Below are 15,481 nucleotides of genomic sequence, written 5' to 3'. Positions count from 1 at the left end.
ATTTGTAGTTTACTCATCATGATGTTTAGAGTTAAAATATATTTTTGCAGGGAAGGTGCTCAGCGTCTCATTGCGAAATGTAGGAAGGGGTGCAGCAGACAAAACATGGGTCAGATTTATTAGCAACAGGAGGATATGTGAAGGCGAAAATTTAGAATTACAAGTGTGAGGAGGAAGATGGGGAAAATTAATTGAACATAAAATCAATCTCATATGAACTTTCACAACAGAAAGCCAAAGTGCAGGCCCACAAGCACAAACAACAGCGCGGATATAAGATAATTTATCGAAGTGCTAATTTGAATCGGACTACATCTAGGGGTCTGGTTTGGGGAACACCGGGCGATAAATGTGGAACAATAAATAAAGGTGTGCTTCCTTACGCAACACTTCACTGTAGATTAAACCAGTTTACTCACCCCATTCCTCAGCATATAGTAGTCCAGGGCCTTCCCAGCCTCCAGCCAGATTCCCTTTTTAGGATCTTCATCAGAAAGGAACAACCCAAAGTCATTGGCTGGAACAGAGAGCAGAGATGATTTATTGTCAGTACTTTGGATTCACAGAGGGTCATGAAGCGTCTGACTGTGATCTTGCGTACAGCACAGTCTCACTGGCTCGTTTCACTCTATACAGATGTAAAGTGTCACTCAGGGACACACTGTCCACATCCTGCAAGCCTTCCCTACTACAAAACAACATCTGGATCTCTGTAAAGGGTCAGAGACAAAGAGGAGAGGACGTTTACACTCTCAAGTGATCACACTCGGTAACAGTAAACACTTCGTGAGCTACAAAGTGCACATCCAGCCTGAAGCACCACAGCACTGGCAGCAGAGAAGACCAGGAACTTAGAGGCACTGGTGTAAGATAGTCTGTCATGGGCCCTAGCGCAAGGGAGGAAATGGGTCCCCTGGCTCCTGCCTGAATTACAAAATACAGCAGTCACCAGGGTTCAGTGGGCCCCTCATGCCTCGGTCCACTGCCCCTGTTGCATCAATAGATGCTTCGCTCCTGGTTAGTGATGGGGACACATAAATACACCTTAGAACAGAAAGCTATGAGCTGTGTCACCATCAAGACCCCTCTTCTGACGGGTGGAGAAAGGGCTGGGAGCTGCCTCGTTAAACCAGATTAGCAAAATCCAAGCAAAGACTGATCTGGTCAGTCAAATAGATCACAAGATGCTCACCTAATGGGTAAGAGGAGGCGTTGGACGCTGTGCATGGAAAATGCAGAGACATAAACAAGGGTAATATAAAGCATTTTTAGGGGCAGTATCAGGTCAAGCCACCTCTTTTGTAATTGTTTCCATCAAACATACACCAAGCACTGCTGTAGGGACACCGCACCAGACACCACTACCATCCTTCAAAGCTATCACTTATCCTGCACACATCACCCTCCCTGAATAAGATGTGTGCCGTGGCAGTGCCCAGCAATCACTATATAGAATTATGAACAATACTCAGGAAGCCTTTCAGCTCCCTCAGTGGTGCTTACACTAGCCTCCTTCCCTACTTAGGCCTTTCCACTTCCAAGGCAACATTCTCAACACCATCAACTGAACTCACGGAGGACACCACCTGTTATGTGCCCACGCATCACAGTCCACTGGTAGCTGCGCTCTCAAAGTCAATGTGGTCCACCATTCTCACTCACATCCATGCCACAAAGTGCAATTCTACTCAGAGGCTTCCCACTGGCCGGATCAACAGTCCTTCCGAACGCTCTGACACTCCCATGAGGTATATTTCTCAGTTATCATACTCTCTATACCTCTGAGACGGCTGATGTTCCCTTGAGGTATATCTCTTAGTTCTGATACTCTCCATACCTCAGAGACGGCTGATGTTTCCTAAAGGTATCTCTCTCAGTTATGATACTCTCTATACCTCTAGAGCCCGCTGACATTTCCTAGATATATAGCTCTCAGTTATGATACTCTCTATACTTGTAGAAACTGCTGATTTCCCTTAGAAGTATATCTCTGTTATGATGGTTTCTATACCTCTAGAGCCCACTAATTTCCCTAAGGAAAATGTTACTTGCCCAGTAAGCATCTGTTCGTGGCATGTAGTGCTGTATACTCAAATGCTATACATGCTTCTGCCATCTAGTGTTGGGTTCAGTGTTACAAGTTGTTATTCTTCGAAGAAGCATTTTCCAGTCACAGGATCGAGTGACGCTCCCCTTCAAGGTGCTACTGTGCATGGGCATCGACTCCTTTCTTAGATTATTTTCCCACAGGCGGGAGAGAAGAGGAGTGTAGAGAAATATGTTGATGCAAATGTAACTACATATGTACAACTATAAACAAGTATAAAGTAACTGAACCAACCACAGGTGCCCGGGGAGGAGGGTGGGTGCATGTGAATCTACAGCACTACATGCCACAAACAGATGCTAACTGGGTAAGCAACATTTTCCGTTCGATTACACGTGCGCCTGCAGATACACTTGCTCTGCATTGACTGTAAAGCAGTCCCTCCATGAAAGCAGTGGCTAGCCTGTGGGAGTAGCAGTTGACTGGAAAAATGTTCCTAGTACTTCCTGGCCTGTTTGGCGTGCAAGTACATCTACACAATAGTGTTTTGTAAATGTATGTGGTGTAGACCATGTAGCTGCCTTGCAAATGTCAGCTATGGATATATTTCCAAGGAAAGCTATAGAGGATCCCTTCTTCCTGGTAAAGTGTGCTCTGGGAGTACTAGTTGTCTTTCTGCTTTAGCATAACAACTTTGAATACATTTTACTATCCACCTAGCTATGCTAATCCTTGATGTTGGATTGCATTTATAAAGTAGTGCAAAAGCAATAAAGAGCTGCTTACTCTTTCTAAACTCTTTAGTTCTGTCAATGTAGAACACTAATGCATGTTTAACGTCTAGAGTGTGAAGGGTTCTTTCGGCAACTGAGTTAGGTTGCAGAAAGAGGACAGGACATTTAAAGGATTGATTAATAAGAAAATGAGTGACCACTTTAGGGAGAAACTTCAGAGTGGTGCGAAGAACCACCTTGTCCCGATGTATTTCGAAAATGGTTCTTCCCTGCAATGGGTGGTCTCCTGCCTGCTGCTCCAGAGACGTGGGACTCCATTCCAGGTGTGCTGAGTGGGTTTCCCTGCAGCTCCTTTGCCTGCTGCCTGTGAGTTGCCTGTGGAGGCTGCATCACCGGCTTCTTGCTCTCCTGACTTCTGGGGGGATGCCTGGGACTCCCCTCATTGGGTTGAGTCCCCTCGGACCTTACTAGTCCCCGGCAGCTCTGCAAGTCCTCAAGGCTTGTTGGTGGTTTCTCCACACCACTGACAGACTGCAACTCTTCTTTTGACGTGGGACATCGACTGAATCATCCCTGGAGCTCTTCCTCTGTTCCTGTGCTGCAAAACCGACTCCTGATCTTCAACGTCAACCTGGTCCTGCATCTCCAGAAGGGTGGGTAGTGGCTCCTGCCCCAACCAGACACTCCAACTGGACTTGGACCCCTTCATATGCAGGTCCTCTTCTGTCTGGATGCATCTTCTGTTTCTTGCATTCTTGCTTGGGTCTTGCAGAGTCCTTTCACAGCGTTTCTCTATCGGTTTGGGAAAAACCTCTTCTCTACTGGTCGGTGGGGGGGTACTCTGGTACTTACCTTTTGGAGTTCCTAGTTCGTCCAGCTCCCCTCTACAGATTCCACTTACCCGGGTGGGGGTCCATAATTCACATTCCCTTTTGTTAGTATATGGTTTGGACACCCAATAGGGTGAATATTGTCTATTGTTATTGCACTTTTTTCTATTGCTTTCTATGCTCATTCCTGACAACTAAGGTGTATATAATAGTGTGTTTACTCACCTGCTAATAGAGTACTGCCTATCTAGTATTTTAGTATTCATGTCACTAAAATAAAGTACCTTTATTTTTGTAACACTGTGTGGTTCTCTCATGTGTGTAAGTGCTGTGACTATAGTGGTATTGCATTAGCTTTGCATGTCTCCTGGATAAGTCTTGGCTGCTCATCCACAGCTATCCCAAGACAGCCTGGCTTCTAGACACTGACTACACTACACTAATAAGGGATACCTGGGCCTGGTATGAGGTATAAGTACCTTGGGTACCCACCTCGCACCAGGCCAGCTTCTCACAGTAGGCACGGATTAACTTAAGGTGTATTTGTGAATTACCGAGTAGGATTGTTGTTCCTGCTTGGACACAGCCAGAGGAGGTGGTAGAGGGGGGTTCTGACCATGTAGATTCAGGAGAGGGTCCTGAAGATCCAGTAGAGGGTCCTTCCGCAGATCTTTCCTTTAACAAACCACATAGTGTAGCTGGTAGTGGGAAGGGGTCTCACACAAGCTGCTAGAACACTGCCTACATTTCACTAATAAGGGATAACTGGACCTGGTATGGGGTGATAGCAATATAGGTGCTCACCACACACCAGGCCAGCATACGAGAGTGCCCCCACACTGCTCATCTGGGAGATATTGGAAGAGCTCCTCCACCTTATCCGAGTGAGCCCGATCATAACTTGCAAACAGGGCTAGAGAGCTGGCGATGCGCTAGTGATTAGCAGCGTGCGCAGCCATCCTTTTACTTGCTGCATCTAACTTTTTACTCTCCTTGTCTGGGGGAGGAAAGTCCCCTGTGGCCTGACTATTGGCTCACTTATGTGTGGTAGTAGCCACAATAGAATCTGGCAGGACCTCGACCTTATGTTTGTTGAATCAAACATTGTTTGTCAACTCTAGGGGTGATAATCCAAGAGCGAACTCGTACCTTGAATATTTCATCGGCATGACGAAACATGCAAGGGAGCATGTGGTGGAACTGGATATCCCTTTGTGCGGACGTTATGGTATGAAATAAAAAGTCTAGCTGAATAGGGTCCCTGTGAAGCTCAACACTGTGAAAAGGGGATGCTCGGGCTATCACCTGCTGATAGGATGCAGCGTCCTCTGGCGGGGAGGGTCGTGTGGGGTACAGATCTGGGTCTGTAGTAACATGGGTTCAGGGTCTTATGTATCCCAAGGCTCTGGGTTCTGTTGTGTCCCACCTAACCACCCCATTGAATAGGGAGGAACCCTGTGGTGTGAAATCTCCACAGCTGGAGAGGCAGGTGAATGAGGGGGAAGGGGTGGCGGAGAAGCAGCTTAAGAATATGAAGTGGGTGGAGGAGGAAGAGGCTTGTAGATAGTGGTAGCCTAGTCCATGGCCCTCTCTGGAGGAGGGGATGTGTCCAGGGCCTCCTGAAAAATTAGTTTATGTTTACAAGTAACAGGGGTGAAGCAATGATGCATCCGGTACCTTCCGGGATGTGGAGTCGGCGCTGATGAGCCACATAGTCTCCAAAATGGGTTCCAAAGGGAAAGGTGTGGCTGAGGATTGGCCAGTGTCTTTTGACTCTGAAGAGGTGGAGTCCCTGGATTTCGAGACGTAAGCTTTCGGTCGGTGCCCTTTTGCTGGTGCCAAGGCGAGGTGCAAGCTGGCCTCGGAGACGAAGATGTTGGTGCCAAGGTTTGGATCGAAATGGTCACAACTTCTTGGACTGCAGAAGAGGAGGAGGTTGGTGCTGAAAATAGTGTTGTGGCAGGTTTCGGTGGCAAGATGAAGGGCCGGGCATCCAAGCCTGGTTTTCGGAGCCAGCCATGGCCTGGTGGCTGTGGCGGTCCGGCGACCTCGCTAATGGGGTTTTTGGAAGTCTTGACGGGAACAGGAGGGGCTACTGTACTCACAGGTTGTGCTGATGTCATCTCTTGGCTTTCGATATCCGACTGGATATTGGAATCGGAGTCCTGGATGGAAAAAGCCTCCTCCTGTTTGGTTTTTTCTTCCTTGGTGTGCTCCTCCCCGAAGATGTCCAGAGTGTCTTCCGTGGTCTTATGCGTCATCTCCAGTCTCCGAACTATCCAGTCCCGAAGTGTCTTTTTCGATCGGAAGGCTCTGCAGGCATTGCAGGTGGCTTCTCGATGGTCCGAGGAGAGGCACAGGTTACACAAAAGATGTTGGTGCAGGAATTTGGAGTGGCACCGAGGACAGAATCAAAATGGTGTTCGTTCTAGCAGCACGGCATACTGGTTGGTGCCATCCAGAGAGGTAGGCCCGAATGGGTGAAGACGCCCCTGAAAGGTGTTCGGTCGGTTCCCGGACTGAGAGAGTAAGAGGAGCGCAATAGCAGAAAAGTGTGATTGAAAACAATACCGTCGATTTTAGGTATGATGGAAAAATAAAGGTCTTGAATACGGAGTGAAGAGAGAACAGAACGAAGAGACATGTCCAAACCCGACAGCAGAGAAAAAACAATCTAACAAAGGAGTCGATGCCCATGCGCGGTATCACCGAGAAGGAGGAGTCACTTGATCCCATGATTCGGAAATGCTTCTTTGAAGAAAAATAACTTGCAGCTCTCCGAACCCAACACTAAATGGAAGGAGCATGCAGAGCATGTGTAGCTACAGTCACACGTGCCATCAAGCAGGTATATCTCCAGTTATTATACTCTCTATACCTCTAGAGCCTGCTGACATCCCCTTGTGGTATATCTCTAGTTATGACACACACTATACCTCTAGAGCCCCGTGAAGTATACCTCTTAGTTATGGTACACTCTCTATACCTCTCGAGCCTGCTCAATGTTCCCCTCGAGTTATAATTCTAAGGATCAAGATACTCTCTATACCGGCCTACTGTTCTTCTGAGATTCAACTCTTAGAATCACAATGCTGTGTGTACCTCACAAGCCTGCTCGCTGTTCCTCTTAGGTACATCCCTTCGAATCATGGTGCTGTCTATTCCTCTCAAGCTTGCCCGCTGCTTCCCTGAGGGACGCTTCTTAGAATCAACATCACAGTGGGACAGTGCAAGCCTGAAGAGCTGCACTAGCAGACAAGTCGCCCGGCTCTCTAGTGTCCAGTCGGTCCTGCAAGGACTGGCAAAGGGAAGCTGTGGCTGCTCTGATGCAGACAAGCATGCCAAAAGGCACAAACAAAGAAGGCACTACTTTTATGTCTTAGTCAACACAGGAAAATGTAATGGAAAAATGACACCCATCCATGCCATGCCATGGGCTGATCCACAAGGACAGACAGCTCTTCCAGAGAATAGATTTCGAGGGCTCATCAAAACCTGCCAAAGGGTACTCTCCCAATGCCCGTTCTCTTGCTATGTAATGTATATTATAAATCCGACAGCTATGCACCTCCAAAAATGCTGCATTTTGATTGGTTCTAAGCCGGTTGATATCTACCTAGGAGATGCATACCTAGTGCCTAAAACAAACCTCATTACAGCACCAACCCAAGCATGACTGCAACTTCTTCCCATAATACCTGCTTGTGAAGATCACAGACTTCTAATAAACACCATTTGTCTAGCTCACTGAATGTGCCTGCGCTGGGAACCATGGCTGCTGGAGACAACTTTAGAATCAATCGCAGAAGGCGGAATATGGACAAGAATATGTATCAATGAAAGGTCTACTCACATGCACTTAAAGTAAAAGATTAAAGAAACGCTAATGTTTCCTAAAATTGCAGTAAACAAATGCGGTGAAGAGATTCTGGACTTAGGGAGGGTTCTCTCAAACAATGTTTAGCCCCTTTACCCACAGCTCCCCTCACTTTGTCAGCTAGTTTCATATCACTACTCATTTAGTTTGGCCTGTGAAATCCAAGAGCTCACATTCCAACAAAACTGCATTCTTAAATACAGAAGGTCAGCGCTCTAGTGGTTCATTGGAACAGTAGTGAAGCTAATGAATACAGTGGAATCCGCTGACAAGCTGCTGCTTTCGGAAGTACATGTTTGACTCAGAAGGTTAATCTTTTTCCTCAAATGGCCGGGAAGAGGTTTGTAAATTTACACAAAATGTCTTCTCACTTCACCTTCTGGGGCACCTTCCATAAAGTCATGAGATCAAACTTTTCTCTCATAGTTCATCAAATCCTAGCAGAGGACCTACGTTTTTCACCAAGGTAAATTCACCTCATACTCATTTTAGAAATTGTACCGAGTTTCTAACACCACCAACAATGTACTTATATTATTACTTAAATCTGTTATCCTCCTTTCTATTTGTTGTCTTTTGCGACCCTTAAGCCAGGCATCCGCTAATCTGCATTTCAATGGACATGAATGGCAGAGTCTGATCACTTAAAAAAAAAAAAAGAGAAAAAAAAACAGATGCTTTTTTGTAATCTTACATTTTATTAGTCCCATGAAAAATACACCACCTCCTGAGAGGGCAGGAAGACAGACATGCCGAGGTGAGCTCCTGCTGTACGGGTGCGTTGAGGACCATAAATCCTGATAAACATGGTCTCCTTGTCTCCATGGTGGTGGGACAGGACCCCCTTCCTAGTGAGGGGCTCTCCAGATGGGGTAGCAGGCCCCAAAAACTGTGCTGGAGCGAGGTTTGCAGATGCTAACTGTAGGAAAGTACCCTCTTTTTTGGCCCCCATTTTCTGTCTGTTGTCAGTGTGTTTGACTGTGTTCACTGGGTTCCTGCTAACCAGGACCCCAGTTCTTATGCTCACTCCCTTTAAACTTGGTTACTTAAACCGCATACACCCCACATTTGGCATACTGGTGCCCCCTTATAAGTCCCTAGTATATGGTACCCAGGGTATTGGAGTCCAGGGGATCCCCATAGACTGCAGCATGTATTATGCCACCAGTGGGGAGCCCATGCAAAGTGTATCTACGGGCCTGGACAGAGAGGGTATAGGAAATAGGAGCTAAATACATGCACCATATGGAAGGAAGCTTGAGATACAGATGGGTCCAGCAACAGACAATGGTTGACATGTGGTGCAAACTAAACAGAGAATTGAACTGGGAGAAAAGACTGACCCCCTAGGACGTCACTATGGGAGGGTAATAGGCTGCAGCTGGGGGTTATGAGGGGTGACTTTCGGGGATGGGATGCTATAGGTCTCTCAACTTTAGCAGATGTGTGGGATGCAAATGGTATAGTAGCATTGGAACACCTACAGATATAGACAGCAGAGACACGCACTGCAAGAACGCATCAGAGAACAAGGACACGCAATAAGATTCCCTGTTGAGAGTCAACTGCTGGACAGTTGCATAAAGAAACAAGCATTTGCAATGCAACGGGTCTCGCGTTTGCTCGCGTTAGAGCTAATAGCTTTGTAAACTCCTAACCGGACCTTTCTTGCCACATAAACCATGTACGTAACCGTGCAATTAACTGTGTAACAGGGTTGATATCATGCAAAGTGCTCTACTTCTGCCAAGCGAGATCGTGCTGCGAAAATAGAGAAAAAGTAGTCCACGAACCGGACGGAAAACAGCGAGCCTCGTATGTTTTCTGTACTTGGTCGATGTGCCCGAGGAGGGCTAACCACCGGAAAAGGCATGACGTGTGCGTGCCTTCCACTAATGAAATCAAGCAGGTTCTAACAGGCAAGCCCATGAACCAATGAAAGACACTGACGTGATGTGGACGGGGCTCCGAGCCCTTTTTAATTCCGATAGTGTCTCGCTAGCGAAACGCATGCGCAAGCGCATGCGATGCAGGCTCGACCCTAAAAATGAGTCTCACTTACATATGGCACCCTCAGGAGAAACTCGCAGAGCCCCGTCGCGCCCTTACAGGAACGCTGGCAACGAGACATACGGGAACTGGAAATAGGCTGGCTGACCGCACTGGGGTTTTGCAATGAAGTTGCAACAAGCTACAGATGAATACAAATTAACATAGCCCATAGGACATATTACATGAGGGTGCTGCTACATCAAACAGGAAGAGCAGAACATCCGCAGTGCCTGAGGGACTGCGCATCGGAGGCTACCCTGCTACATACCTAGTGGGAACGTCGAAAACGGAAACATTTCTGGGAGAAGGTGCCTAAGTCACTGGAGGGTGCAATTGGGGCACCCCTAGACTTGCAGCCTCAAATTGCTCTGCTGGGTATTTGGGGGCTCTACAGATTTTACTAGCAGTCAGAAAACACCGACTAACATAGAATGTATCATTGCGAAGCGGGACACAGTGCAAGGATTGGGAGGGGGGGTGACGGGGGGACGCATATCCCCTCCCAGATATGACAACAGGGAAACTGGGATGAAGTGCTATAAAATGTTGAAAAAAAGAGATATATAAGGGAATGGGATGCACAAAGAAAAATGAGAGAATGTGGGATACATGGGAAAGAGCAATGGCACCTGGGGAAAAAAATTACTGCAGAGGAAGGACTTGGAGATTTGTTGAACTCTGGCATAGGGAAGAAGGTTATTTCGTTGAGGTAAACGCCCTTTAGTTGACATCAGGGTGGATCATTTGGGGGACATATGCCTGTCACCTTCTCTCTTGATTGCTGAGCCCACGGAGATGGAAAGCTTAACTGTCAAATAAACCGCCTGGTCACCTATTGATGCTCTGCACGTGATGCAAAGCTGTTCTATGTAGAGGAGAAAAAATAAAAATTTAAAAATTAAATTTGAAAAAATACACCATCTACTTTCACCCCAGATTTTATTGGTCTGACTTACAATAGCAATATTATTAAAGGGGCGGGACTCCCAGGTAGGTATTGTCAGGGGGTGGAGTAGGGCCTTCTGGTTCAACCGGGACCCTCTGACTCCACCTCCACTGAAGAAGTACCTGCGAGAGCTGACGCTGTCTGTAGTCCACACCAACAAGCAGGACATGTTCTGGGCTTTTCTTCCCTTTATGGCTCCAGGTAAAAGGTGGGCCAGGGGGTGGGGGGAGGGGGGAGGGATGCGGGGGGAGAAGAGTAATGTTCTTGAAAGGTTGGGTTTCGTAGTACCCAGTGGTGGATCATCATCTGACAATTATAAGGGCTGTGACGAGAGGAGAATTCAGGAGGTAATGGGATGTCTGATGCACCAATGCTGAAACCAGAGAGTCACACAGAGAAACTGGTGTGTTTACAGTGGAGAAACACTCACCACACACTTGACACAAATCCACACAGCAGACACCAGAGGATGCATAGCAAGAAGACTAATTTTAATTTGTCTCTTCGCCCACTTTGCATGGAAAGAGTGGCACATTGTTTATGGACCTTCTGTGGATATCTTCCAAAGTTGTTCCTCGGCTTATCACTCATTCTTCTCCCTCTTATCATGGTTGTTAGTTCTCAAAACGCTCTTTAACGTGTTCACCTCTTCCAGGAATTGAGCTTCACTGCCCTTTATAACTACACACAGGCACATTCCTCAGACTTCCCTCATTGACTTGTGGTTGAAGATATGTCCCACTCAAGCCGCCAATCTCGCCAGACCCCTTTTCTTTATTACAGCAGCTAAAGACCTCTCATCACCTGAAAGCCCGAGCAGACTATTTCACAATACTTGAAAGCAAGCAGTAAGTCAACATATGTTGATAATTTGCCTCCAAGTAAAACCTTGTGTCTACAATTAACCAGTGCACACAGTGTTGTACACAACAGCCTAACGAGGCCCAGCTTTAGATGTACTGCACAGACAAGAACATGCCTTGCGTGCAAGATTTGTCCCTTGGGAGGATGAGCCATGGTTCCCTGTAGAGCCCGCTCTCCTCATCATCCCACAATCTCATCTGCTATTTCCTGTACACCCACGATGACATTGCACAAGGCCGGGCATAAGGAAATGCTGCTGTTACAGACAAGGCCTGTATGTAAAGGTCACAAAACTGTTTTTCCTCTTGAGTATTACATAAATTCAGCAATGATACCATACAGCCAGCACTGAAACCCCCTACAGAGTGTGGTCAATCCATCAAGGAAGCGTGCTTCAACAGACAACACCTCTGCTGCAAAGAGCTGTAATTCTGGGAATTGCCCCAGGGCAATGCCAAACAAAGCTTCGTACACTTGCCTGGAGCACAGAGTGAACTTCAAAATGATAAAATTCCGCACATCTCCAATACAGAGTTATATTTCATATGGTTTTATTAACATTTAGAAAAATATTCAACAATCATAATGTAAACAGTATACATTGTAAAATAGTAATAATAGATGTCTCAATATGATATGTACACAGCCCGAGTATTCTACAAACAGGCAACATGTTTCCCCCTTAAACAAGACTTCTTCAGGGCTTGAAGTTTGAACAGAACTATATAGGTCAGTACAGTCTAGGAGGGACAATCAAAGCCACAGTTGGATATTCTTAACAATCAAAGTCCTGATAACGTATTGTTATCTGCACAAGAAGATGAGGTAGAATTACTCTCACAGAATAATTACTACGTTGAACTGTACCAAACAGTAGTACTGGATTGATCCCCTGGTAAGGGATGAATAAAATCACTGCGCCACCCTACTGAAGGATGGTAATATTTTTCAGAAGATTCTAAGTCAATGAAGTTAAAGCAGGACAGTGTTATAAAAGAAACCTCCCCCTACTAAGCCTTCCTAAGGAAAATGTCACTTACCCAGTGTACATCTGTTTGTGGCATTAGTCGCTGCAGATTCACATGCTGTGCATAGTCCGCCGTCTGGTGTTGGGTCGGAGTGTTACAAGTTGTTTTTCTTCGAAGAAGTCTTTTCGAGTCACAAGACCGAGGGACTCCTCCTACTTTGGTTCCATTGCGCATGGGCGTCGACTCCATGTTAGATTGTTTTTTTCCGCCATCGGGTTCGGACGTGTTCCTTTTCGCTCCGTGTTTCGGGTCGGAAAGTTAGTCAGAATCAACGGAAAATTTGTCGGTATTGTGAGGTAGGAGTTGTGTATGTTAGTAATCGTGCCCATGCAATGGAATGAATAAGTATGTACAAAATGAAGGTTAAAGTAATATATTTACAAATGTACAAATGTTGAAGATTACTTCCAAACGGCTACAGGCTCCCGGGGAGGCGGGTGGGCGCATGTGAATCTGCAGCGACTAATGCCACGAACAGATGTACACTGGGTAAGTGACATTTTCCGTTCGGTGGCATGTGTAGCTGCAGATACACATGCTGTGCACAGACTAGTAAGAAGTTATCTCCCCAAAAGCGGTGGTTCAGCCTGTAGGAGTGGAAGTAGTTTGAAATAAAGTTCTTAGTACAGCTTGACCTACTGTGGCTTGTTGTACAGATAGCACGTCTACACAGTAGTGCTTAGTAAATGTGTGAGGCGTAGACCATGTTGCTGCCTTACATATTTCGTTCATTGGAATATTTCCTAGAAAGGCCATGGTAGCATCTTTCTTTCTGGTTGAGTGTGCCTTTGGTGTAATAGGCAGCTGTCTCTTTGCTTTAAGATAGCAGGTTTGGATGCACCTAACTATTCATCTAGCTATACCTTGTTTTGATATTGGATTTCCTTGTATGAGGTTTTTGAAATGCAATAAATAGTTGTTTTGTTTTCCTAATTAGTTTTGTTCTGTCAATGTAGTACATTAGTGCTCTTTTGATGTCTAATGTATGTAGTGCTCTTTCAGCTATTGAGTCTGGCTGTGGAAAGAACACAGGCAATTCTACTGTTTGATTTAAGTGGAACGGTGAGATGACCTTTGGTAAGAATTTTGGGTTGGTTCTTAGAACTACCTTATTTTTGTGTATTTGAATAAATGGTTCTTGTATAGTAAATGCCTGAATTTCACTTACTCTTCTTAGAGATGTAATGGCAATGAGAAATGCAACTTTCCACGTTAGATATTGCATTTCGCAAGAATGCATGGGTTCGAAAGGTGGACCCATGAGTCGTGTTAAGACAATATTGAGGTTCCATGAAGGAACAGGTGGTGTCCTTGGTGGTATAATTCTTTTTAGGCCTTCCATAAATGCTTTAATGACAGGTATTCTAAATAGGGAAGTTGAATGAGTAATTTGCAGGTATGCAGATATTGCTGCGAGATGTATCTTTATGGAAGAGAAAGCTAGATTTGACTTTTGCAAATGTAGTAAATACCCTACAACATCTTTTGGAGATGCATGCAATGGTTGAACTTGATTATTATGGCAGTAGCAAACAAATCTTTTCCATTTACTTGCATAGCAGTGTCTAGTGGATGGCCTTCTAGCTTGTCTTATGACCTCCATACATTCCTGTGTGAGGTTTAAGTGTCCAAATTCTAGGATTTCAGGAGCCAAATTGCTAGATTCAGCGATGCTGGGTTTGGATGCCTGATTTGTTGCTTGTGTTGTGTTAACAGATCTGGCCTGTTGGGTAGTTTGACATGAGATACTACTGACAGGTCTAGTAGTGTTGTATACCAAGGTTGTCTTGCCCATGTTGGTGTTATTAGAATGAGTTTGAGTTTGTTTTGACTCAATCTGTTTACTAGATATGGAAGGAGAGGGAGAGGGGGAAAAGCGTATGCAAATATCCCTGACCAATTCATCCATAGAGCATTGCCTTGAGATTGCTGGTGTGGGTACCTGGATGCGAAGTTTTGGCATTTTGCGTTTTCTTTTGTTGCAAATAGATCTATTTGAGGTGTTCCCCACATTTGGAAGTAAGTGTTCAGGATTTGGGGGTGAATTTCCCATTCGTGGACCTGTTGGTGATCCCGAGAGAGATTGTCTGCTAGCTGGTTCTGGATCCCTGGAATAAACTGTGCTATTAGGCGAATGTGGTTGTGAATTGCCCAATGCCATATTTTTTGTGTGAGGAGACACAACTGTGTCGAGTGTGTTCCCCCCTGTTTGTTTAAATAATACATTGTCGTCATGTTGTCTGTTTTGACAAGAATGTATTTGTGGGTTATCATTGGTTGGAATGCTTTCAACGCTAGAAATACTGCTAACAATTCTAGGTGATTTATATGAAACTTTCTTTGATGTACGTCCCATTGTCCTTGGATGCTGTGTTGATTGAGGTGTGCTCCCCACCCTGTCATGGAAGCATCTGTTGTTATCACGTATTGTGGCACTGGGTCTTGGAAAGGCCGCCCTTTGTTTAAATTTGTACTGTTCCACCATAGAAGCGAGATGTATGTTTGGCGGTCTATCAACACCAGATCTAGAAGGTGACCCTGTGCATGTGACCATTGTGATGCTAGGCACTGTTGTAAGGGCCGCATGTGCAATCTTGCGTTTGGGACAATGGCTATGCATGAGGACATCATGCCTAGGAGTTTTAAGACCATCTTTGCGTGTATCTTTTGTGTTGGATACATAGCTTGTATCACCTTGTGAAAATTTTGAACCCTTTGTGGACTTGGAGTGGCTATCCCTTTTGTTGTGTTGATTGTCGCTCCTAAGTATTGCTGTGTTTGACACGGCAAAAGGTGCGACTTTGCATAGTTGATGGAGAAACCCAGTTTGTAAAGGGTTTGTATAACATAATCTGTGTGGTGTAAACACTTTGTTAGCGAGTTGGTTTTGATTAACCAATCGTCTAGGTACGGGAACACGTGTATTTGCTGCCTCCTGATATGTGCAGCTACTACTGCTAGACATTTTGTAAAGACTCTTGGTGCTGTCGTTATTCCGAATGGCAACACTTTGAATTGGTAATGTATTCCTTCGAATACGAACCTTAGGTATTTCCTGTGCGAGGGATGTATCAGTATATGGAAATACGCGTCTTTTAGATCT

At 45.5% G+C, this 15,481-nt stretch overlaps 1 protein-coding gene across 3 annotated transcripts in view; it reads right to left on the bottom strand.

Moving 5' to 3' along the window:
• The window catches only part of TLN1 (talin 1), a 687,540-nt gene that overhangs the window by 529,186 nt on the left and 142,873 nt on the right, over nucleotides 1-15,481 (bottom strand). For all 3 annotated transcript variants that reach the window (XM_069205713.1, XM_069205712.1, XM_069205714.1), the window contains exon 4: nucleotides 420-517. In XM_069205713.1, coding sequence (XP_069061814.1) covers nucleotides 420-517 — 98 coding nt within the window. The remainder of the gene's footprint in view (nucleotides 1-419; nucleotides 518-15,481) is intronic.

Source organism: Pleurodeles waltl, chromosome 1_2, assembly GCF_031143425.1.
Source record: "Pleurodeles waltl isolate 20211129_DDA chromosome 1_2, aPleWal1.hap1.20221129, whole genome shotgun sequence".
Lineage (NCBI taxonomy): Eukaryota > Metazoa > Chordata > Amphibia > Caudata > Salamandridae > Pleurodeles > Pleurodeles waltl.
Note: the sequence above shows the minus strand (reverse complement) of the source record. Positions and strands in the feature narration are given on the sequence as shown.